The sequence below is a fragment of the Bos grunniens genome, chromosome 15 (assembly GCF_055505025.1).
Source record: "Bos grunniens cultivar Pamir isolate PY7600 chromosome 15, Bosgru_T2T1.0, whole genome shotgun sequence".
NCBI lineage: Eukaryota > Metazoa > Chordata > Mammalia > Artiodactyla > Bovidae > Bos > Bos grunniens.
The window spans coordinates 46789072-46815864 of record NC_141179.1 but is presented as its reverse complement, the minus strand read 5'-3'; the positions used below and the strand labels follow the sequence as shown (position 1 = coordinate 46815864).

The 26793-nt window shown below is 39.5% G+C and overlaps 3 protein-coding genes and 1 non-coding gene across 4 annotated transcripts; 2 read left to right on the top strand and 2 right to left on the bottom strand.

Moving 5' to 3' along the window:
* The first annotated feature begins 2740 nt into the window (after positions 1 to 2740).
* Positions 2741 to 4305, top strand: LOC147357867 (olfactory receptor 2AG1-like). The gene has a single exon (XM_086340371.1). The coding sequence runs from the start codon at positions 3090 to 3092 to the stop codon at positions 4032 to 4034; it is 945 nt and encodes a 314-aa protein (XP_086196497.1). The 5' UTR covers positions 2741 to 3089; the 3' UTR covers positions 4035 to 4305.
* A 3200-nt stretch (positions 4306 to 7505) lies between these two features.
* On the bottom strand, positions 7506 to 7611 carry LOC147357866 (U6 spliceosomal RNA). The gene has a single exon (XR_015142539.1). It is a non-coding gene; the product is annotated as a U6 spliceosomal RNA (small nuclear RNA).
* A 1659-nt stretch (positions 7612 to 9270) lies between these two features.
* Positions 9271 to 12958, top strand: LOC147357865 (olfactory receptor 2AG1-like). Its single transcript, XM_086340376.1, has one exon. The coding sequence runs from the start codon at positions 11921 to 11923 to the stop codon at positions 12851 to 12853; it is 933 nt and encodes a 310-aa protein (XP_086196502.1). The 5' UTR covers positions 9271 to 11920; the 3' UTR covers positions 12854 to 12958.
* Positions 12959 to 22521: 9563 nt separating this feature from the next.
* LOC147357864 (olfactory receptor 2D3-like) lies at positions 22522 to 23487 on the bottom strand. Its single transcript, XM_086340379.1, has one exon. It carries the CDS (start codon positions 23443 to 23445, stop codon positions 22522 to 22524), a length of 924 nt encoding a protein of 307 aa, XP_086196505.1. The 5' UTR covers positions 23446 to 23487.
* Positions 23488 to 26793: the final 3306 nt, after the last annotated feature.

Below are 26793 nucleotides of genomic sequence, written 5' to 3'. Positions count from 1 at the left end.
TGAGTAAACTCCGGGAGAGTTGGTGGTGGACAACTCTTGTAGCCACACGTTCTGGGAAACAAACTCACTCAGAAGGACAACGCAGATAGTGGAGTGCAGTTTATTACACGGGCGGGCCCAAGGCAGATTCTCCTCTTAGCCAAGGACCCTGACCAGTTTTTGTGAAAACCTTATTATATACCCTAAGTGTACTTGCTCAAACCCACCTCCCCAAATTCCTTGAAACTAGTCTGGACAAGGTAAAAGAGAGATACAATCAAAGTTAACCTGTGATTCATGTGTCACAAGACTAGATAAACAGTGGATATTTATCGATAGGCCTGTGGTCATATCCCGATAAACATAATGGAATTTACCACTTTGTTCTGTTACAGAGATAATTAGCATATTCTTTTAGGCAATGGAGAGTCCAAGTACAAGTCCTGAGGCTCTTTTATCCAGGGGTCTGGTTTTCCATTGGTATGCCATTTCTGTAGACACCGGGCACAAAGTTCAGAGTCCATTGGGAGGGTGACCATGTGTGTAGCCTAATGTTCGCAGCCTGGCCTAAGATGGAGTCCAGCTCTGTCTGTTTCCTCCTTCAGCTGAATCAATTTATATTCCCACCAACAGTGCGAGAGGGTTACTTTTTCTCCACACCCTCTCTAGCATTTATTTTTTGTAGATTTTTTGATGATTACCATTCTGACTGGTGTGAGTTGATAACCTCATTGTAGTTTTGGTTTGCATTTCTCTAATAATAAGTGATGTTGAATATTTTTTTTTCATGTATTTATTAGCCATAATAAATGGCTTCTTTGGAGAAATGTCTGTTTAGGTCATCTGCCCACTTTTTGAGTGGGTTGTTTGTTTTTCTGATATTGAGCTGCCTGAACTGATTGTCTGTTTTGGAGATTAATCTTTTGTCAAGAGGCCAGAGGAGTGGAGATGGGAAGCAAGATGCTATAGATGCCCCAAAACCCACCTTAAATTTGTGGCAGAGGACTGATGACCATGAAAGTGACCTTTGCTTCCTGCTCAATTCAGTCAGTAGTTTGGAAATGCACCATCAGTGCCTCCCTTAGGTGACATAGAAACCCTGGGCCTCCAAGCTCATTTAGTGAGAGAAGAGTGTAGGGATACAAGGCCAGGAAACAGGTCCAAAGGGGTTGATTCCCACCCTGTGTCCTGGACCAACCTCCAGGGGAGGTCATTTCAGCTGAGAGGCTAAGTCCTTCTGCACACAAGGGTAGAATAGAGTAGAGAAGTGGGGTCATGGGTGAGGAAACCAAGCAGCCTCCCCCAAGAGAGGCCTTAGCTTAGTGTTGGCTCCAGAGACAGTGAGGTCAGTCATTGCAGTGTCTTCTATGAGCAGCCGTTCTAATTAATATCTACTTCCTCCAGATTCCCACTGCTTTCATTTTTCTCCCATTCCCCAGCAAGAGTAAATGAAAGTCTGAGCATTGGTACCCACCAACCCAGTCAGACAAATGCTGCAGAGCTGGATGGGCCTCCTACTTGGGGAACTGTGTGACAGAAGCAGCTTCTTATAATTCTCCACAGGTGTGAGAACAGGAAAGCTATCTTCTTGTTTCATAGAAGCTATCCAAGGACTGTATTGATGTTCTTTCTGCATTTTTGCATTTCCAGAGAAGACCTCCAGAAGAACTGAAGGAACAGAATAAGCCTGACACCTACCTTGGTCAGATACCTCAGACTTCTAACTCGACTTAGCAAAAAACTAACTGAATATTGCTAGAAAGTGCCTGTCTTCCTTCTCCATTTCTACTGGAACTTCCTTCACTCAGACTATCTCCAGGACAGACTGTGTGCTCAGGAAGCTGGCTTCCCACAGTAAGGGTGTTGTCTCACTTTCAGGAAAGTGTGCAGCTTCTAGGAATGCTGAGCTGAGAGATGGAGCCCAGTGCACACATATGAACTTCAGCTACTCTGACTTCCAAGTTCTATGGTGCTTTGGTCTGTACCCCATCCCAAACTCCTATATTCTTGGGTTTCTAAACATGAGGAGGAATCAGTGAATCTTACAGCCTGTTGTAAGATTCTAAGTTATATCCCAGACCAGGGTATCTGCTTCCTGGTGGAAGCCTCAGGACCTGCTTTTAAACTCCATAGACTTTGCTGACCTTTGATAAAACTGTTGGCACCTACATTACAATAAATGCCTCCAAAGGAACATTTAAGAGTAGATGAAAGGTCTGTGATATGCTTTAATACCTTTTACCATCAAAATTCTGTGGACCTTGTAGAGATTGATGGCAATTAGTGAAACATCAAAATATAGGACACAATAGAGGAAATTGATTTTTAGAAATATGCTTCACTGTGTTCAAAAGTGGACTTATCTACCCAGTTCCCATGCTGAGCAACACAGATTCCTGTCATTCTCAGGTGCCTGGCTCTCTGTTTTCTCCCTGCGATTGGGTGCAACACTCCAAGAGCCATTTCCAGATCAAGAGCTCTTCTTCTCCTTCTGTGTGGCCATTCAATCCAGTGTGGATACCCTAGCGCTGTCAAAGGGAGAATGGGGATCTGAGTCTAAGCAAAAGTGAGAAGGTAGGATGAATAACACAAATTATGTGGAGAAGTATATTGAGGTGCGTTATTGAAATCACATTTCCCTGCCTGTTTCAGAAAATCAATTAAAAAAAAGACTTATGCAGAACACTGACTGGGTATATAAATTATTGATTAAACATTCTACTTAAAACATAGGTACCAGAAAAAATCAGGAGCATGTGTAGTAGAATATTTCTTTATTGTTGTGAAAGAGATGATTTGACTTTCTAGGGAGATACATGTTCAGGTTTGATGTCCTGAATAATCCTCATGTAGTAATCTCTTAATGTTTAGCTCTTACAGTGATGTTTATTTTCCAATTAGATGGGCTCTTTGTTTATCAAGATACAATTTAAAAAGTCAGAAACTGAGAGATTAAGAGAAAAAAATCAGTTACCACTGGGAAAGGCATCATCCCACTGGATTCATGTTGGCCATCCTATGGGAACTCTGATGGTATAAAACTATGAGACTATCATAACAAAAATTCACCAAGGATCCATTTGTTTCCAGGCAACTAAAGAAACAACACAATGGAGCCTTGGAACTCCACCCTGGGAAGTGGCTTCATATTGATGGGGATTCTGAACGACAGTGGGTCTCCTGAGCTGCTCTGCGCTACAATCACAGTCCTGTACACGATGGCTCTCACCAGCAATGGTCTGCTGCTCCTGGCCATCACAATGGATGCCCGGCTCCATGTGCCCATGTACCTGCTGCTCAGGCAGCTCTCTCTCATGGACCTCCTCTTCACATCTGTTGTCACTCCCAAGGCCATTGTGGATTTTCTGCTCAGTGAAAACACCATCTCCTTTGGGGGCTGTGCCCTTCAGGTGTTCCTAGTACTGACCCTCGGTGGTGCAGAGGACCTCCTACTGGCCTTCATGGCCTATGACAGGTATGTGGCCATTTGTCATCCTCTGAACTACATGGTCCTCATCAGGCCAAGGGTCTGTTGGCTCATGGTGGTCACACCCTGGGTCCTGGCATCCCTGAATGCTTTAGGTCATACTTTGTATATCATGCACTTCTCTTTCTGCATGTCCCGGAAGATCAGCCACCTGCTCTGTGAGATTCCACCTTTGTTGAAGTTGGCCTGTGCAGATACTTCCAGATATGAACTCATGGTGTATGTGATGGGTGTGACCTTTCTGATTCCCTCTTTTGTTGCTATACTTGTCTCCTATTCAGTAATCCTACTTACTGTGCTCCACATGCCCTCAAATGAAGGGAGACAGAAAGCTCTGGTCACCTGCTCTTCCCACCTGACAGTGGTCGGGATGTTCTATGGAGCTGCCACATTCATATATGTTCTGCCCAGTTTCCTCCACAGTCCCAAGCAAGACAACATCATCTCTGTCTTCTACACGATGGTCACCCCAGCCCTGAACCCCCTCATCTACAGCCTGAGGAATAAAGAGGTCATGGGGGCCTTGAGAAGGGTCCTACAAAAATACATGCTGCGGACACACTCCTGACACAGTTACAAAATAGACATGCTAGGGGACTAAGTTTCAGTCAATATCATGTATCAGTCATCAATAGCAGTAGATTTAGTCTGAGCAAACTCCAATAGCCTCTTAAAATCAGAGGAAGACTTCTCTTGTTTGAATAAGATTCTTAGATATACTGGACTTCTTGTCTGTTATGTAGCTGTTGTTTAAATAATTATTTGGAAAGAAGAATCAGTTTGTGTCTATGCATCTACTTCAGTTTCAAGGGACAGTTTTTGTTGAGATAATGGAAAAATCCAAATGGGAAAATTTAATAGTGACTTAATTTAAAATTAAAAGACAGAAACCAATAAAACCCAGCATCATGGGTCTTTTCAAATGAGTCAGTTCATCAGGTGGCCAAGGTATTGGAGCTTCAGCTTCAGCATCAGTCCTTCCAATGAATAGTCAGGACTGATTTCCTTTAGGATGGACTGGTTGGATCCCCTTGCAGTCCAAGGGACTCTCAAGTTTGGCATTCACTTTTTTGGGTTATTCATACATGCAGTTTACCAAATAGTTCTGTACATGTTGGTTAAGGTCTTGCTTTATCATTTAAAATTTGGTGAAGCTTCTTCTTGTGAAGAGGGAACACTATAGGGTAGGGGTGGAGAGAAGAGGAGGAGGGAGGGAGGGAGGGGGTCAGAGTGCCGAGTGTAATCTCTGCTATCACTTTATCATCTGTGAACATTAAATTGAATCATTTGTGTCTCAGTTTGCTCATCTGAAAAGTGGTGATAATAATAGGATTTATGATAACCTCATGATGTTTTGTAGGGACTTGAATAAGATAATTACACACTTAGACCAGAGCCTGGCAAATAGTGCTTAATATGTGCTAGCTGTTATATGAATAACTAGTAAATAGTCTTGATAAATGATCAATATAAATGACTATGTAGTATCATCATTTGAATCCTATATAATGTATTTAGGGATTTGCTTACATTTAATTTTGTTCCCCCAAATTTTCTTACTATGGTAGGTCAAATTTTTAGAAGTGAAATTACTGGATATAGGCAAAAAAAAAAAAAAAATTAATTCTTTACAAAGAGCCAGAGCTGACTGCTTCTGAGAAAGCTGGAAACTGTTTGCATACTGGCTAGCATTATGTGGGAGTGCCTGCCTCACTGTACTCTTTCTAGGGCTATCTCATTATATGAACTATTTGCTAATTTATTAAACATATCAATGAAAATGTAACAGATGTTTTCATTTATATTACTTACTTGGTTTTATTTTAACTCTTTATTTTAGCTCTTTATAGACAAAGGTCCCCAACAATTTGACAGTTATTCATGTTCCAACATTTATTTTTAGTTTATTACTGAGGTTTAAAATTAGATATGTAGTGGAGTCTGTTGGATAGAGAAGTGCTACAATATTTATGTAGTTTCATATATTCATATTTTCCTTTGTATTTTTAAGGTAATTGTGCCATTACAATTCCCATTGTTTGTTCAGAGAAATTTGCATATTTCTCTTAGATCTCTTTAATAATCTCACAAGTGACATTAGCTTTAATTTCTCTGCAGTTATTTTGGTACATGATGGATGGTGAAACTTTAAGTTAATATGTTTCTAAATAGCTGATTTTACTTTTAGCTTCCTTAATAACTTTCTCCTATCATGGATCTTCTCACTATTATTTACAACCCCTTGACTATAAACTCTCTTTTTAGAAGTAGAGCAGTAGGGAGTATTTCTGGGTATGTTCTCTAGTTTCTGTGTTTTGTAAGGGGTATCCTTTCTCATATTTCCTCATATTTCTTAAAGTTTTATCATCTGTTTATTCCTCCTGATGAACTTTTGAGTCATCTGCTAAATGTCTAAAAAATTCTATATTAATTGCAATTGCATGTAACTCACACACTGATTTGGAAATAATGTCTTTTTGCAATACTCAGTCTTAAATTCCAGGGACATAGTATCCTATTGCCCTACCCTAATAAATCTGTTATTCTTTTAAAAAATGCCCTTGACTCTTAGCTTATGACTTTGCATCACTGAGAAAAGAGAAGGCGTCATATAGGACTCCCTCACCTTCCAATACCACACTCACCAGCCCGTCTGCACATAGTGTTTTTTCTTTCAGAAGAGCCCATCACATTCTCTAGGTCCATCAACATTGCTATACAAGTGGTAGAATTGCTTTTTTTTATGACTAATATTCCACTGTCAAATAAAAAAGAGGCCATCAGTGGCCAGATCCTCCAATAGTACTCTTCAGCCAGGCTCTCTCACTTCTCAAAGATACTGGTCTTGGAATTTCCTGCTTCCCTCTGTATCATCTTCCTCCTTACAAGAACATTTACTACAGGTTAAACACATGCTCCAGTATCTCCCATCTTAAAGAGGCTCCCCCTTCCATTTCTCAGAGCAAATAGTCTTGAAAGACTTAACTGTACCTATAGCTTCTGATGCTTTTCTACCATTCACGATTCATGCCACCATAATCAGGCTGCCCTCACTCAATCCCTCAGCACTAGAGTAGAGCTTGTCAAACAGTGACAGAGGTGTATGACTTATCTGTCTGCCAAAGAAATGACTGTTCATGTATTTTATAAAATGTGAATTTTAATACTATTACTAACGATTACCAATGAGCCTAAAAGGGCATAGTGATTAACAGCTACATTCCATAGAAGATACAATAAATCTTTATAATCTACATATCTCAGAAAGACTTTTAATAATTTTAAGAATATTTCCAGAATTGCTAAATAGTCAGGATTTAACTCATTAATTTTCAGTTTCCAACTCTGTGTGTGTGTGTGTGTGTGTCCCCAAATGACTTTCTGTCTTGAATTGCACATCCTTGTTTACTTGCTTAAATGACCCTGCTCATTACCCCAAACTCTTCTTTTTTCTTTAAATGCTAATACCAAGATGATTGCTTTACAATGTTGTGTTGATTTCTGCCATATGTCATCATGAGTCAGCCATAGATTTACACACGTCCTTTCCCTCTTGCCACCTGCCACCCCATCCCATCCCTCTAGGTTGTCACAGAACACTGGACTGAACTCCCTGTGTCATACAGCAAATTCCCACTGGCTGTCTATTTTACCTGTGGTAATGTATGTTTCGGACTTCCGAAATGTGTGTTTCAATACTACTCTCTCAACTCGTCCTACCCTCTCCTTCCCCCGCTGTGCTCTATGTCTGTATCTCTATTACTGCCCTACAAATATTAATAGGTTCATTGGTACCATTTTTCTAGATACCATATTTGTGTTCATATACATCATTTGTTTTTCTCTTTCTGACTTACTTCACTCTGTATAACAGGCTCCAGGTTCATCCATCTCACTAGAACTGACTCAAATTCCTGTGTATGGCTAATATTTCACTGTATTAGTATATAAGTACTGCACCTTCTTTATCCATTCATCTGTCAGTGGACATGTAGGTTGCTTCCATGTCCTGGCAGTTGTGAATAGTATTGCAATGAACAAAAATTTTGAACACTTCATGAATCTTTTGTCATCCTGGCACAGGGGCCACACTAATCTTTTCTGTATTGTTCCAATTTCAGTATATGTGCTGCCAAAGTAAGCACTTTTCTTCACTTTTAATCAGAATTTAAAGACTCTATATTTTATTGCTTAACAGAATGAAAAATGAGAATAAAATTCGGAATGAAATGGATTAGTTACAATGGAAAACAGTTCCTTATCAACTTAATGCACTTATCATAAGTGAGCAAGCTCACTACAAGGTACTTACCCAAGTGGATAGCAACTTATGTTTACTCAAAAACCTACATGTGAATATTTAGAATGACTTTTTCCACAAACAACAGAAACTGGAAACAACACGAATGTCCTTTAACTGGTGAATGGATAAACAAATTATGATACACCCATATGACTGAACACTGCTCAGCAAAAAGTGGTAACAGAATAATAGCAGAATTTAGATGAATCTCAAACATATTATGTTAAGTGAAAGGAGCTAGACTCAAAATATCTGAAACCATTCATATAACATGCAGAAAAATATGAAAATAAGAACAACAGTAAACAAATCAGAGAGTTAGCAAGAGTTTGGGTGAGGGTGGGATATGAATACCAAAGGGCAACAGAGAATTTGGGGAGTCAGTACAACTTCTCTATCTTGATTTTTGATGGTGGTTATATACTATATATATTTGTCAAAACCTGTACTAAAAATGGTGAGCTTTCCTGTATGAAAATTGTTCCTTAATAAAAATGAAAAAATGTGGGAAATAATAATTGGAGATAAATATATATGAAGTTTTTAATATTCTCCTTTGACAGCCTTATTTAAGTACCAATGGAAAAATTCCCCTGCCATCTCTTGATTTTTGTCAAGAATTTCAATTGTACTATTTTGAAATACAAATATATTTATTATTGGTCAGTTAAAATTAGCAACACATTTCTTGAGTCAGTTTCCGTGTTCACTATTGCTTCCTGTGTTGTAAACATCCCTAGGCATCACACTTTTTCTTGCTGAAATTATTTTATTGGGCATCTTTGGTGGTAAAGTCTTGTGATTCTGTTTGTAGTTTGTTCTCACTCTCTAGTGATACTTTATCTATGCATAGAGAGAACTCTAAGTGGGGGCAGTTATGTTCCCTCATTGCTTTTGAAGGTGTTTATTTCTTGTCTGATTACTGGCAGTTAAAATTCCACTATCTTCTGTCTGTATCTGTCTTTGTCCGTGGGAAATCTGTCATTTTTTTCTGAGAGCATTTGAAAGATTTTCATTAACACTAACATTCTCCAACTTCAGTACTGTCTCTATTTCTTTTTGTGGCTCCTGCCCAATATTCACAGATTTTCATACTTTCTCTTCAGATGTTACTGGTGGCAGACAATAATAACACCAAATACACAAACTTATGTAGAAGATACAACAGATCGCCAGAGGTGGCTCAGATGGTAAAGAATGTGCCTGCAGTGCAGGAGACCTGGGTTTGAATCCTGGGTTGGGAAGATCCCCTGGAGAAGGGAACAGCTACCTTCTCTAATATTCTGGCCTGGAGAATTCTGGCTTGGATTGCAATTCCCCTAGGCCTGGGTCACAGAGAGTTGGACACGACTGAGTGACTTTCACACAAAGGTCAATGAAGAGAAGACCTGATAATTACAGACTTCACAGAGCACAGTCATATTGATTTAAATAGTCCATTCTAAGAGGATGATGAGAGAGGCCAGGGCTATGGAGGTGAGAAGCAACATTTCACAGATGCCCTAAAACCCACCTTAAATCTGGGGTAGAGGGCTGGCTGACCATGAAAGGGACCTTTACTTTCTGCTCAGTTCTGTCGTAATTTGGAAACAGGCCATCAGTGCCTCCCTTAGGTGACATAGAAACCCAGGGCCTCCAAGCTCATTTAGTGAGAGAAGAGTGCAGGGATACAGGACCAGGAAACAGGCCCAAAGGGATTCATTACCATCCTGTTTCTACAACCAGCTTTTCTAGGGGAGACCATTTCTGCTGAGAAGTTAGGCTACGTCCCTCTAAACACAGGGGTAGAATAGAGGGGGTGGGGTTATGAGATGAGGAAACTGGGCAGCCTCCCCCAGGACAGGCCCTGGCTCGGTGTTGGCCCCAGGGACAGTGAGATCAGTCATTACTGGGTCTCCTCTGAGCAGCCCTTCTAATATCTACTTCCTCCAGATTCCCACTGCTTTCAATTTTTCTCCCAGACCCCAGCAAGAGTAGCATCAGTACCGATGAACTTTGTCTGACAAATGCATCATAGCTAATGAGCCTCTTACTTGAGGAGCTGTGTGACAGAAGCACACAGCTTCTGAATTAGAAGTTTCTCCTAATTCTCTACAGGCTTGAGAAGAGGTAAGCCGTATTCTTGTTCCATAGAAACTTCCAAGGCCCAAGGACTCAGTTAGCTCTCTATCTGTAAGTGCCACATTTCCAGAGCACATCTGCAGAGGAACTGAAGGAACAGGAGTCCTATACTTCTCTTGGTCAAACTCCTCAGACTTCTAACCCAACTTAGCCAAAATTTTACAAATTGAATACTGCTGGAAAGGTCGTATCTTCCTTCTCTTCATAAAAAACTTATTTTACTTTATTTTATTTATTCAACTCCTTTGCCTGCACTGTAGAACATGTGGGATCTTGGTTCCCAGACCAGGGCTTGAACCCTTGCTCCCTGCAGTAGTAGTACAGAGTCTTGACCACTGGACCACCAGGGAAGTCCCCGTCCTTCTCCTTTTCTACTGGATCTTCCGTGACCCTCAATCCCCTGGGTAGTCTGTGTGGTCAAGCAGCTGGGTTTCTCAACCACCTGAGGTAAGAATATTGGCTCACTTTCAGGGGACAGCCTCTTAAAAGATGAAGCCCAGTGCAGACCTAAGAACTTCAGCTACTCTGTCTTCTAGGATCTCTGGTGCTTGGGCTCTAAACCTCACCCCAACTCCCTCTATTCTTGGCTTTCTAAACATGAAGAGGAATCAGTGAGGACTGACAGAAGATTCTATGCTACATCCCAGGCCAGGGTATCTACTTCCTGGTGAAAGCATCAGGAGCTGTCTTCAGACCCCATGTACTTTTTCTGGCTCCTGATAAATGTATTTACACTTAGATTATAATAAATGCCTCCAAAGGAACTTTAAAAAGCACCTGATAGGTCTATCACATGCTCTAACACCTTTTTACCATCAAAATCCTGTAAACCCCATAGGGACTAATAGAAACCAGTAAATGCCAAATCTGTGACACAGTGGAGGGAAATGACAGAGAAATATGTTTCACTTACAGATTCCTATATTCAGAGTTGGATTTATCTGCCCAATTCCTAAGATGCATGAGGCTGATTTCTGTCAACCTCAGATCCCTGTCTCTTTGATTTTCTCCTTCAGATTGGGTACCACACCCCAAGAGCAGGTGCCAGAACAGGAACTCATCTTCCTCCTCTTTGTGGCTCCTCAGTGGTGTGTAGGTACCCTGGCCCTGCAGGAGGGAGAATGGGGATCTGGATAAGGTGCAAGAGAGAAAAGCTAGAATTATTGAGCCTGATTACAGCATACAACACAAACTCTTTTGCTTCTGACATCTTTTACCACTTCTGCCCAAAACAATCTGAATTTCTTGAGTAGGTCTTTATTTTTTATCATATTTCTCAGTAATCTCAGGCTGACATTTTATCATAACCTATTAAAAAAAAAAAAAAAACCCTTTTTTATTTGCATTGATCCTAAAGGTTTAGCTCTAATAGTGACAGTACCTCAAACTCAACAATCTCTAGTCGCAGACAGTCTATAATCCCTTCTCTCTTAGGCTCATAGAGAGCGAAAGCCTGGTCCAATGAACTAAGTTGGACATACTTTATCTCTTCTAATGAGGCTCTGACTACAGTTTTGAATGCTGTAAGCAAAGTCAACATAAGTCATTTGGGGAAGTATATTGAGGTGCTTTATTGAAATCACATTTCTGTACCTGTTTTAGTATTACATTTTCAAAATAGGCCTATGCAGAGCAGACTGGGCATGTAAATCATTTGATTAAACATTATACTTAAAACCTAAGTACCAGAAAAATCAGAAGCATGGATGTCAGAATATTGCTTTATTGTTATGAGAGAGGTGATTTGATCTTTCTGGGGAGATATATATTTAGGTTTTAGATCCTGAATAATATTCTCATCTAGTGACCTCTTACTGTTTATCTATTACTGTGATGCTTATTCTCCAACTAGATGGGTTCTTTTTAGCAAGATATAAAGAGTCACAAATTGAGAGATCAAGAGGAAAAATCAGTTACCATTGGATTGGCCATCCTACAGGGCCTCTGATGTTACAAAACTATGGAGCCATCATAACAAAAATTCACCAAGAATCTACTTGGTTCTAGGCAACTAAAGAAATAACACAAGAATGGAGCACTGGAACTCCACCCTGGGAAGTGACTTCATGTTGTTGGGGATTCTGAATAACAGTGGGTTTCCTGGGCTGCTCTGTGCCACAGTCTCAGTCCTGTACATGCTGGCCCTCACCAGCAATGGCCTGCTGCTCCTGGTCATCACAATGGATGCCTGGCTCCACGTGCCCATGTACCTCCTGCTCAGGCAGCTCTCTCTCATGGACCTCCTCTTCACATCTGTTGTCACTCCCAAGGCCATCATAGATTTTCTGCTCAGTGAAAACACCATCTCCTTTGGGGGCTGTGCCCTTCAAATGTTCCTGGCACTGACAGTGGGTGGTGCAGAGGACCTCCTACTGGCCTTCATGGCCTATGACAGGTATGTGGCCATTTGTCATCCTCTGAACTACATGGTCCTCATGAGGCCAAGGGTCTACTGGCTCATGATGGCCACACCCTGGGTCCTGGCCTCCTTGAATGCGTTATGTCATACCCTGTATACCATGCACTTCCCTTTCTGCAGGTCCCGGAAAATCAACCACCTACTCTGTGAGATTCCACCTCTATTGAAGTTGGCCTGTGAAGATGCCTCTAGATATGAACTCATGTTGTATGTGACTGGTGTGACCTTCCTGATTCCACCTCTTGTTGCTATTCTTGCCTCCTACACACTAATCCTACTTACTGTGCTCCACATGCCCTCAAATGAAGGGAGGCAGAAAGCCCTGGTCACCTGCTCTTCCCACCTGACTGTGGTCGGGATGTTCTATGGAGCTGCCACATTCATGTATGTTCTGCCCAGTTCCCTGCACAGCCCCAAGCAGGACAACATCATCTCTGTCTTCTACACGATGGTCACCCCAGCCCTGAACCCCCTCATCTACAGCCTGAGGAATAAAGAGGTTATGGGGGCCTTGAGGAGGGTCCTACAAAAATATATGCTATGAACACACTTCACCATCTTGGGAGAGCTTATAGCTTGACACCAGAATTCATTCCTCCTCAAAGTCAGAAGTTTTTCTGCTAAAAATGAAATATTCATGGCAAAAGCACCATAGTGGAGAGTATGTCTTTTAATAGAAAATGAAGAATGTAGCTTTACTTGTCAAATGCTATTTTAAATTGTCTTTCTGTGAATTTCTGAGATATGTATTAGACTGTATTTATGTAAGTATTCATTTTTTTATTTTTATTGAATTATAGTTTGTTTACAATATTGTATTGATTTTCTCTATATAGCAAAGTGACTCAGTTATATATATATATATATTCATTTTTATATTCTTTTCCATTATGGCTTATCTCAGGATATTGAATATAACTTCCTCTGCTATACAGTAAGACCTTGTTTATTCATTCTGTATGTAATGGTTTGATTTGCTAACCCCAAACTCCTAGTCTACCCCTCCTCCTCCTTCCCTCTTTCTTGGCAACCAGAAGTCTGTTGTCTATGTCTGTGAGTCTGTTTCTATTTTGTAAGTAGGTTCCTTTGTGTTATACTTTAGATTCCACATACATGTGATAGCCTATGGTATTCTTCTTTCTCTTTCTGACTTACTTCACTTGGTATGATGATCTCTATTTCCATCCATGTTCCTGTTGTGCGCTTGTGCTTGGCTGCTTAGTCATATCCAACTCTTTGTGACCCTTTGGACTGTAGCCCACCAGGCTCCTCTGTCTGTGGTATCTTTCAGGTAAGAACACTGGAGTGGGTTGCCACCTGCCTTCTCCAGGGGATCTTCCTGACCCAGGGATTGAACTCATGTCTCCAACAGTGAAAGTGTTAGTCACTCAGTCACGTTCAACTCTTTGTGACCCTATGAACTGTGTAGTTCAACCAGGCTCCTCTGTCCATAGAATTCTCCAGGCAAGAATAATGGAGTGGGTTCAGTTCAGTTCAGTTCAGTCACTCAGTCGTGTCTGACTCTTTGCGACCCATGAATCACAGCACGCCAGGCCTCCCTGTCCGTCACCAACTCCCGGAGTTCACTCAAACTCACACCCATCGAGTTGGTGGTGCCATCCAGCCATCTCATCCTCTGTCGTCCCCTTCTCCTCCTGCCCCCAATCCCTCCCAGTGTTAGATTCTTTTCTAATGAGTCAACTCTTTGCATATGGTGGCCAAAGTATTGGAGTTGCAGCTTTAGCATCAGTCCTTCCAAAGAACACCCAGGACTGATCTCCTTTAGAATGGACTGATTGGATCTCCTTGCAGCCCAAGGAACTCTCAAGAGTCTTATCCAGCACCACAGTTCAAGAGTGCTTAGCTTTCTTCACAGTCCAACTTTCATATCCATACATGACCACTGTAAAAACCATAGCGTTGACTAGATGGACCTTTGCTGGCAAGGTAATGTCTCTGCTTTTGAATATGGTATCTAAGTTGGTCATAACTTTCCTTCCAAGGAGTACGCGTCTTTTAATTCCATGGCTGCAATCACCATCTATAGTGATTTTGGAGCCCCAAAAAGCAAAGTCTGAAACTGTTTCTACTGTTTCCCCATCTATTTCCCTTGAAGTGATTGGACCAGATGCCATGATCTTCATTTTCTGAATGTTGAGCTTTAAGCCAACTTTTTCACTCTCCACTTTCACTTTCATCAAGAGGCTTTTTAGCTCCTCTTCACTTTCTATCATAAGGGTGGTGTCATCTGCATATCTAAGTTATTGATATTTCTCCTGGCAATCTTGATTCCAGCTTGTACTTCTTCCACCCCAGCATTTCTCATGATGTACTCTGCCTAGAATTTAAATAAGCAGGGTGACAATATACAACCTTGATGTACTCCTTTTCCTAATTGGAACCAGTCTGTTGTTCCATGTCCAGTTCTAACTGTTGCTTCCTGACCTGCATATAGGTTTCTCAACAGGCAAGTCAGCTGGTCTGGTATTCCCATCTCTTTCAGAATTTTCCACAGTTTATTGTGATCCACACAGTCAAAGGCTTTGGCATAGTCAAGAAAGCAGAAATAGATGTTTTTCTGGAACTCTCTTGCTTTTTCCATGATCCAGCGAATATTGGCAAGTTGACCTCTTGTTCCTCTGCCTTTTCTAAATCCAGCTTGAACATCAGGAAGTTCACGGTTCACATATTGCTGAAGCCTGGCTTGGAGAATTTTGAGCATTACTTTCCTAGCGTGTGAGATGAGTGCAATTGTGCAGTAGTTTGAGCATTCTTTGGCATTGCCTTTCTTTGGGATTGGAATGAAAACTAATCTTTTCCAGTCCTGTGGCCACTGCTGAGTTTTCCAAATTTGCTGGCATATTGAGTGCAGCACTTTCACAGCATCATCTTTCAGGATTTGAAATAGCTCAACTGGAATTCCATCACCTCCACTAGCTTTGTTCGTAGCCATTCCCTACTCCAGGGGATCTTCCTGACCCAGGGAATAAACCCAGTGCCCTGCATTGCAGGCAGATTCTTTACCACCTGAGCCATCAGTGAAGCCCCCATCTTCCTATAACCACCCTTTTAAGAAGGTTGCTGCTGCTGCTGCTAAGTCGCTTCAGTCATGTCCGAATCTGTGTGACTCCATAGATGGTAGCCCACCAGGCTCCCCTGTCCCTGGAATTCGCCAGGCAAGAGTACTGGAGTGGGTTGCCATTTCCTTCTCCAATGCGTGAAAGTGAAATGTGAAAGGGAAGTCGTTCAGTCGTGTCCGACTCTTAGCGACCCTATGAACTGCAGCCTACTAGGCTCCGCTGTCCACATGATTTTCCAAGCAAGAGTACTGGAGTGGGGTGCCATTGCCTTCTCCGTTAAGAAGGTTAGTGGGTCTAAAAGTTGTTCAAACTCAAGGTCCTTGTCCCTGCTATATGGTCTTTGCTTAGGTTTCCCAGTTGAATTTTCTTTTTGGGGACCTTAAATTGGTTCAGTATAGACTCCTGCAAGTCAGAGGTCCTGTCCCAAATTTTCAAAAACTCCACTCCCCATTTAACACTGTAGTTAATTGGGAAAACAAAGAGTAAATTTTAAATACAATATGATCAAATAACAAATGATGGAGAGGGTGTGGAGAAAAGAGAATGCCCCGACACTGTTGGTGGGAATGTAGTTAGTGTAGCCACTATAGAAAACAGTATCAGATCAGATCAGTCACTCAGTCGTGTCCGACTCTTTGCGACCCCATGAATCTCAGCACGCCAGGCCTCCCTGTCCATCACCAACTCCAGGAGTTCACCCAGACTCACGTCCATCAAGTCAGTGACGCCATCCAGCCATCTCATCCTCTGTCGTCCCCTTCTCCTCCTGCCCCCAATCCCTCCCAGCATCAGAGTCTTTTCCAATGAGCAACTCTTCACATGAGGTGGCCAAAGTACTGGAGTTTCAGCTTTAGCATCATTCCTTCCAAAGAAAGCCCAGGGCTGATCTCCTTCACAATGGACTGGTTGGATCTCCTTGCAGTCCAAGGGACTCTCAAGAGTCTTCTCCAACACCACAGTTCAAAAGCATCAATTCTTCAGCGCTCAGCCTTCTTCAAAGTCCAACTCTTACATCCATACATGACCACAGGAAAAACCATAGCCTTGACTAGATGAACCTTTTAGTGGTTCTTAAAAAAAAAAAAAAAAAAACTGAGTTACCATATGCTCCAGCAATCCCACTCCTGGGCGCCTATCTGGACTACAAGTCAAAAAGATACATGTCAAAAAAACTACAAGTCAAAAAGATACATGCTCTCCTCTGTTCGTATCAGCACTCCACACAATAGCCAAGACATGGAAGTAACCTAAATGCTCATTAACAGATGAACAGATGAAGGTATGGCACATATATACAATGGAATACTACTCAGACATAAAAAGAATGAATTAATGCATTTGTTGTTAATTAAGTCCATGGGGTCACAAAGAGTCAGACATGACTAACTAAGCACAGCACATGATAATTATAATTAATTATTAATATTAAATCAAGTATATAATTAAGTAAATAAATACATACTAATTGTATTCAATATAATATAATTATTTAATTATAGTTATTTATATCATAATTAAATATTGTAATTATACTTAATTATTAATTCATTCTTCTTTATGGCTGTGTAGTAGTCCATTGTATACCTATATCGCATCTTCATCCATTCATCTGGTAATGGGCATTTAGTTTATTTCCACATCTTGGCTATTGTGAATAGTGCTGGTATGAACAAAGGGGTGCATGTAGCTTTTTGACTTGTAGTTTTGTCCAGATAGATGATGCCCAAGAGTGGGCTTGCTGGATCATATGGTAATTCAATTTTTCTCTTTTGGGGGAATCTCTATACTGTTTTCTAGGGTGGCTGCACTTACATTCTACCCAACAGTGTAGAAGGGTTCTCTTTTCTCTACACCCTCTCCAGCATTTGTTATTTGATCACATTGTATTTAAAATTTACTCTTTGTTTTCCCAATTAACTACAGTATTAAATGGGGAGGGAGGTTTTGCAAACTTCAGACATGACTTCTGACTTGGAGGAGTCCATAGTGAACCAATATAAGGTCCCAAAAAAGAAAGTTTCAACTGGGAAGCCTAAACAAGGACCATACAGCTGATGAGATGTAGTTATCAGGGTCAGGGACTTGAGTTTTGTACAAATTTTAGACCAACTGACCTTCTTAAAAGGGTTTCCCAGGTGGCTCAGTGGTAAAGAATTCGCCTGCCAATGCAGGAGATGCAGGAGACATTGATCCCTCGGTCGGGAAGATACCCTGGAGGAGGAAATGGCAACCTGCTCCAGTATTCTTGCTTGGAAAATTCCAGAAACAAAGGAGCCTACTGGGCTATGGTCCGGGTGAGTCACAAAAAGTTGAACACGACTGAGTGACTGAGCATGCACACACAACCTTTTTAAAAGATCATGTCAGCAGCCTAGTTTAATGCCCACACTAGTAGTGGTTTGGATGTATTTGCATCATGTTCACTCCTCCTTTTTCCAAACATCAGCCATCATGGAAACTCCCCAGTTTGGACAGTGCAACAGGTGTTTTTTATTTGTTTATCTTTCCTTGTTTTGTTTTTGACATGGAGACTTTTTAATGCTGCCTAAAATTCCGAAAATACTGAAATGAGTAAAAGAAAAACAAGGCATCAGCAAAGGCTGTAAGTAAACAGATATGTTTATTATTTCACAATAAACAAGCACACAAACAAGATTAGTTTTCCATTATCTCAAGGCTATATTGAAATATCCTTACACTTGCAAAAGGTATGTTTGACATGTGTAGATGTGTGAGTCTACAGATATGTATTTATGCTGAAAAGGAGGACTCACATGCACATACAAACACATGCTTATTCTCTAGTAGCTTAAACATGTTGTGCTGCTACCATTTATAGTACAACAAATGATAGACATTGTTTTTTCTTTTTGCTTATTGACTCCAGTAAATCCTGTTGGTTTCATCCATGCAATACATTCCAAATGAGGGCACTTGTTGCAGTCTCTCCCCAAAGCATCTTAGTCCAGTCACCATAATCTGGTGCCTATTGTTCCATAGTAGCTATTTCTTATTTCCATTGTTTTCCCTCTATAATCTGCTTTCTCCTTTTCTCCCTCCTTAAACTATTCATGATGGTTTAAGATTGACCATCATAAACATGTCAGAGCATTTCACTTTTCAAGAAGGATACACATGATCTCACTGTGTCTACCAGTCAGTCCATATTTGAAACCATGCTCTCTTACATTCACTCTAACTCCTTTGACCTCCCTATTGTCCATTACACGGTTCAAAATTATTTCTGCTTTAGAGCCAGTTTGTAGCTGTTGTCCTAGCCTGTTTTTCTGTCAGATCTGCTTGTCTTACTACTTCTTGTCATTCACATCTCATCTTAAAAATCTTAACTTTTCAAAAAGGTTACTGATTGAAGTGGCATGCACCCAAACCAAAAGGCATTATCACACTCTGTGTTTTAATTTTTTTCATTGTATTTATCATGCAAAACTTTCTTACACCTTGGTTTACCTGCTCACTCTCTGTTTCCACTTTCCAAAATGAAAATTCCGTGAGAGCATGGACTCTGCTATGTGTGTGTCATAGCTTCTTCTCCATAAAAATTGAGGTATGGATGTAGAATAGTCTCTACAATAGCAATGTATATGCATGTAAGTGCATGTATATATCTTCACTGATGAAATAAAGGAATATGCTATGTTCGTACATACAAAGATTACTATTTTATTTAAATACAGTATATTAGTTTTTTGCTAAATAACCTATAAATTCAAATTTATAACTATCAAAGCTTTAATGGCATTTTAAAAAGTGAATTTGGACAAGCTAAGAAGTAGAAAATTGTAGAATAGATGATATATAAGAGATATGTCCTACCAACTAAAACTACAGTAATTGAAATATAATAAAGTGTAGTAGTTGATAAATAGGTAATATTCATATTGAAATTTAGTGTATTTTATGGTGTATTTGATATTAATGGGAAAAGATGAGTAACCATGATACTAGAAAAACTGGCTAAATATTTAAGAAAATAGTACCATATTAATTCACAATACATGAATATATATATATATATATATATATATATATATATATATATATTCTCCTAAAATAAATTCCAGATTTTTTTAAGATCTAATGGTTAAAACAGTCTAATGTCAGGCTGCCCACCCCAGATTCATGTCCCTCTTGTTTCTGTGCATATGTGGGACCATGTGATTGAACTTCAACCAGTGGAATATGATGTGTGCTCCTCCTAAGGCACAAAGCCTACCAATGAAAAACCTTTTAATCTTCATTTTTCTGGATATTGACATGCAAGATAACCATGAAACCTGCAAACAGCAGAACTTCTGTCAACCTAGGTCTACACATCTTCCACTCCATCCCTCAACTAGAATTTGTGTAAGTGAAAAATAAGCTTCTGCTTGTTAAACCACTGAGATCTGAGATTTATGTGTTAGAACAGGGACTGGTAAACACACCAGGGAAGTTGTGTGGGAACACATTCATTTTTGTATTGTCCATGACTTGCTGTCCCACTGCAATAGTAGCTGTGATGGGACAGTATGGCCTGCAAAGCCTGAATGTATTTAGTTTTTACCCCTTTGCAGAAAAAGTGTGCTGACTACTATGCTAAAGCAAATAGTATTATTTTACATAAAGGAAAACTGTGAGCAGTTAAGGTAGGGGATCACTGTATAAAGAGAACCAGGCATGGCTTTCTTGACATAGGAAGAAGCCATTTTTCACCTAAACCATTTTGTGCTCTAAGTTTGGCCATACTGCTAGCCCTTGAGCAGGTCTCAGCAATTAATGATCTTAAGGGAGCAAAAGAATACAGAAAAGTCAAGAAACAAGAAATCCTTCCTTCTCTTGACTTTGCCTTAGCTGTGTCTTTTGACTTGATACCCACCAAAAGGTGAATCCAGATTTGGGGTATCAAAACTAGAACTAGAACTGGAAGATGACATATAATATTTTTGTTATATTAGGGGTGAGAAAAGCCTCTCTTAGTAAAAAGAAAAGGATTCTAGCCTTTTACCACCACCACCCCATCCCCCATCACACGTTTATCTGGTTGACTCCTTCATCCTTCAGTTTTCAACTTAAAAGTTGCCTCCTCACAAATTGATTCTGTATGATTTCCAAAAGTCTATAATTATGCCATTCAATTATTCTGCTGTAATAATCTTTGCCAAGGTCAATAATGACAAAATTGATGAATTCAATAGGCTTTTATCAATAATACATAAAACTCTGAGTCATTTGAGAAATCTTTCCTGGACGGTCACTCCTCTCACCACATCTGACACTCCATCTGTTTCTCTGATTCTTGCTGCCTCAGACTTCATTGGCTATACTTCCACCTTGAAATGTTGGTAACTGCAAGGTTCTGTCTTGGATTCTTTCCCACTATCTTTGTTGAACATCACATCTCATCCACGATTGCACTTCAGAATTACCTTGGGATATTGTTACAAAACATCTGTATTGCCTCCATCTTTGCCACCCCTGTGGTCTATAATAGGACCAAGAATTTGCATTTTAATATAACTCCTTCAAGATTGCAATGCATAAGCTTGGTTTTCTGATTAAAACCTTTGGCATATATCCTGAGATATGTCAAATTTCACTTGCAATTATTTACAGTAAACTTGAAGATCTATTTCTCCAGCCCATATCTCTCTTTTAAACTCTAGCTTTATCCATTCATTTGAAAATGGTATTTCTTGAGCAATAACAATGGCTGGATAGTTTACTATAAATGATAATATAGAGATCAACAAAGCAGTCACGGTTTTTACGGCCATGGAATTTGCAGCCTAATGGATGAATCAGATATTAAGCAAAAAATGATACAATTTGCTTCTACAAAAGCCATTCCATTACCTAAAATGCAGTGTACAATTTTTAGTGTGCTTAAGAATCATTTGGGACTCATTACAAAAGGAGATTCCTAAGATCTACTTCCCTACCCCACTGTGTATTGAACAATATTTTCAAAAAACGACCTAGGAATCATTTTGTCATAATACGTAAAACTATGGTTTACATTATAAATGCCTTACCAAGGCATAAAGTAGGGCCACAGTTCTCATTTTCTTAACTTCATCCTCACTATCTATTACTGTCTTATAAATTACCCATATTCAGCATTTTCAGAATTACGTGCTAGGCAAATTCTTCAGTACAAAAAAAGAGTATTTCTCAATCTAGACTCTGTCTTACTTTCGTCTTTATAGCTCATTATTTTCTTTCTTTTTTTTAAATTTTTATTTAATTTTTAAACTTTACATAATTGGATTAGTTTTGCCAAATATCAAAATGAACCCACCACAGGTATACATGTGATCCCCATCCTGAACCCTCCTCCCTCCTCCCTCCCCATACCATCCCTCTGGGTCGTCCCAGTGCACTGGCCCCAAGCATCCAGTATCGTGCATCGAACCTGGACTGGCATCTCGTTTCATACATGATATTTTACATGTTTCAATGCCATTCTCCCAAATCTTCCCACCCTCTCCCTCAACATATACATACTCTTAGAAAAATTCTGCCATTTGCTGTTCCTTAAATATTCTCTCTTTAAAATTTCAGATATTGTTAAAATGAGAATTTTAAGCTATGCTAGAAATATAACACCATCAAGACTTTATTTTTTTTACATCTATAGCCTGATCTTCCAGAAATATACCTGAAATATATGATGTAATCAAAATATATTTGATGAATGCATGCAAGTATGAAGAAAATGAATCCATTTGCCAGAAATACAATCTTGTATTTGTGATAGTTTTGTTTGCATCTTTGTTTTTTTGATGTATAGTTGTCTACTTGTTTTGATTTCCTTATTAGCTTGTATGGGCTTGAAGAGTAGTGACTGTTTATTCATCAACCTTTCATTTCCTTCCTTCCTTTCTTTTCTCTTTCCCTTTCTTCCTATATTTTTCTCCCTTCTTTTCCTTTCTATATTACTCTCCTGTGTCTATCAAGGTCCCTTGCCTTGATTAGGCAATATGCTGAACTTATTTGAGAAGACGTGGGAAAATAGGAGAAGAAAACAGAAGTGTAGGAATGGAATGAAAATGGGAAAATTTTATAAAAAAGTCGCTTCTCTCCGCATACCTAAAATTGTCATCAAAATCAGAGATTCCCACTTTCAAAAACACTATTTTGCAGTCACCCTCCTGAGAGCCCCTTTGACATCCTTGTTCCTCAGACTATAAATGATGGGGTTCAGCATGGGTGTCACTGCTGAATAGAAAACAGAGATCACTTTATCTCTTTCATTCATTATCTTGGAGTTCGGTCTCATGTAGGTAAATATTGCTGAGCCATAGAAGAGGACAACCACAGTGAGATGGGAGCCACAGGTAGAGAAAGCCTTGAGCCGTCCCTCCCCAGATTGCATCTGGATCACAGTGGAGATGATATTCCAGTAGGAGACCAGGATCAGGGAGACAGGAGCTAGGAGGATGGCCACACCCATTGCAAAGATGGCCATTTCTGTCCTGTAGGTGTCCGCAGAAGCCAGCTTCAGGAGGGCAGGAGGTTCACAAAAAAAATGGTTAATGATATTGTTCTCTCGGTAGGGCAGACACAACGTGAATGTGGTGTCCACCAGAGACACAAATGCTCCACTGGTCCAGGACCCTGTGGCCAGCTGGGCACATACCCGATGTGTCATGATGGTGGTATAGTGCAGGGGCTTGCAGACAGCTACATACCGGTCATAGGACATCACCGCCAGCAGTGCACACTCAGTACACCCAACCAGAAGTAAAACAACTATCTGTGTTGAGCATCCAGCAAAGGAAATGGTTTTCCTTTTTACTAGGAAGTGAACTAGCACCTGGGGAACTGTAGTAGTAGAAAAACAGAGATCAGCAAAGGACAAGTTTCTAAGGAAAAAGTACATGGGTGTATGGAGCCTGGAATCTATGTGAATGAGCACAACAATAAGCAGATTTCCCAGCACAGTCAGCAGGTAGATGATCAGAAAAAGGAAGAAGAGCAGGACTTGTGTGTGTGGATCCTGTGAAAGGCCCAGGAAGACAAATTCAGTCACATATGTTTGGTTTCCTTCTTCCATGAATATTTAATATTCTTTATAGGTCAACACCAAGAAAAAAAAGCACACACATATTGATCAGTTAAAAACTATTTGAGTAACAAGTATTTTATCAATCAATAAACAAAACTGGGCCATTGACTTCCAACTTTTATTTGCTTCCATATGTTAGAAGAAAGAGTTTTCTTTTTGCTTGGTAGTTCTGACAGTTGAAATCCATTTCTGATTTTCTCTGCCCTTGAATCTTTCAGTAGAACCAGAGAGCCAGCAATCATCTTGAATATACTATGTGACCGAGCCTTGGCTGGACTACACATAGTTCTGAGAAGATTTTAAGAGCTGCTCACAGTGCATCCTTTCTTTTACATAAATTTGGGAAACAAACATACTGCAGTTGCTTTAAACCAGTTAGATTTTTATGCTGCAAACTGACAACATTTGTGAAGGCAGATTTTTGTCTTTATATTTACAAAGTAATCCTAAACAAGTGCTCTGAAGCCAGGAAAGGGAAGTTAAAGGAAGATATTGTTGTTTGTAATCCCGGCCCTTAAACAAATTCATCTGTCATTTGTTCTCAATGTGAGGAGGACGCTGAGGCGCATCAGTAAAAATAGCTGCCTCTTTGGTCATTGTACTCTGTGGTGTCCTTTAAATATGCCCTATTCTGTCCTCAACACTCTTTTCTCTCTCTTTGCACAAAGCCTTTTGGCAAGATTCATACTAATTATCATGTGTCAGGCACTCTCCTGGGGCCAGTCATTATTGTTTCTTTATCCTTTTAATTTTAAATCTTAATTCCATGAGTTAATTATTATTATCCCCCAAATACAGATGATGAAACAAAGACTCAGAAATTTTCAAACTGGTTCATCTAAGCCTTTGTCACCCTTTCTATATCCTGCAATTATGTTCCTTTCCTACTAAAAAACTGGTTGTAGAGAAGGTTAAGGTTTAGCTCAGTTCTCTCCACTCCTTGAAGATAAATCCACAGACTTTCTCCATTTTAAGGGTTTTAGAGCTCATCCACTATGGCGGAGCTATTTATCAGTTCAGTTCAGTCACTCAGTCGTGTCTGACTATTTGTGACCCCATGGACTGCAGCCCACCAGGCCTCCCTGTCCATCACCAACTCCTGGAGTTAACTCAAACTCATATTTATAGGCACACAAATAACAGGCATATTTGAACATATTTTAAAGCATTTTGAGGAGTCCTGCCTAAAGGACAATAGAGAGAATTCAAGGAAAAATATTGAGAAAACTGACTATTTCCAGATCTCTAATTGTACATCTTTAAAAAACGCAAAAGGATCCAAAGCAAGTTTAGTAAGATGAGTAAGTGAAAAGTAAGTAGAAATTTTAGTAAAAAAAAGAATTCCTTCACAGTTGCTAAACTTAACAGTGTGCAGTTAAAAAACATTCAAAGACTTATGTGAAGAAAACCATGAAACATTATATTTGAATAAGTGAATAGGCAGATTAATTTTATGCATCAATTCAGTCAGTCGCTAAGTTGTGTCTGACTTACATGGAACATAATCTTGTAAAGATGTTCATTTCATCCAAATTCATCCATAAATTCATTGAAATTCCAACCAAATTCACAGATTTTTGTAATGGAATTTAATAAAGTGAAAGTGAAGTCGCTCAGTCATGCCGGACTCTTTGCAACCCCATGGACAGTAGCCTGCACCAAGCTCCTCCATCCACAGGATTTTCAAGACAAGAGTACTGGAGTGGGTTGCCATTTCCTTCTCCAGGGAATCTTCCCAACCCAGGGATCGAACCCAGGTCTCTTGCATTGTAAACAGAGGCTTTACCTTCTGAGCCATCAGGGAAGTCTGGAATTTAATAAACTTATTTTTAATTTCTTCTAGATTCATAATTTTATAGTAGAAAATGAGGTGTGGAAAAGAAAAATGAGGGAACAGAGGAAACATATCCAACCAGATAAAAATATATAATAAAAATTTCCTTCCTTACTAATAAGTGTGTACTGAACTGGCATAAAGCATTTGACCAATAAATATATTATAGAACAGAAACATTTCCTAGTATGTATGAAAATTTTATATTTTACAAATGTGGCATCTGAAGTGTATCACTTCTAAATGATATAGAACAATTGGATATTAACTTTAGAACATACATGTTTATATAAACATATTTATACATACATATAATGTAAGTACCAGTTCAATTCGGTTGCTCAGTAGTGTCCAGCTCTTTGCGACCCCATGAATTGCAGCGCTCCAGGCCTCTCTGTCCTTCACCAACTCCCGGAGTTTACCCAAACTCATGTGCATCAAGTCGGTGATGCCATCCAGCCATCTCATCCTCTGTCATCCCCTTCTCCTCCTGCCCCCAATCCCTCCCAGCATCAGGGTCTCTTCCAATGAGTCAACTCTTCACATGAGGTGGCCAAAGTACTGGGGTTTCAGCCTCAGCATCAGTCCTTCCAATGAACACCCAGGACTGGTCGTATAAGCAATATTTAATCCCAACTGAATTATCTAATTTTTAAAAACACTTTAGTTTTCTATGTAATTAGATTATCTATCTATTTTTTGATTTATCTATCAGTCTATTCAATCTTTGGTAGTAAAAACTTTCCTAAACAAGCACACACACACGTACACACAAAGAGAAAGAAATCATAAAGAAAAATTTGGCAAAACTAACACAATATTGTAAAGTTTAAAAATAAAATAAAAAAAATTAAAAAAAAACTGGCAATTTAAGAATATCAGAATGCCACTCTAAACAAAATTTAAAATAAATAAATCTGAGAAAATATTTGCAAACACTTTAACAGAATTTTAAAATTACCCTCAATATATAAAGGACTTACAAAATCAATTATATATAACTGTATAACATAAATACATAAATTGTCACACTTTGTATGTGTGACAATTTTAAACTTTTAAATGGAGTGTGAATGGGTGTGTGTATCTGTGTATACATGTATATTTGTGGTATATCTGTGTTCCCACAGTCATTTCTCCTACAGTGAGAGTCAACTGCTCATGGGCTGCTGCCATTTGTCAGGAGACAGCATAACTCACGGATTGGCAGTTGGGGCTCTGCAGTTAAACTACAGGGTTTAAATCCTAGTTTTTCTGGTTGATGTGTGACCAATAGCAAATTACTTGGCTTTTCTGTGCCTTGCTTTCCTCATCTGCAAAATGATGAGATTAATAAAACATATCTTATAGTGCTTATGTAAACATTAAATAACATACAAACCATTTAAAGAAATTAAGACAGTAAACAAAGCTAGCCCATAATATTATATAATATCCCATTACAGTAATGGGATTGTAATCTAGAGGTAACTGAAAGATTAGGAAAATTAAGGACAAAGCAT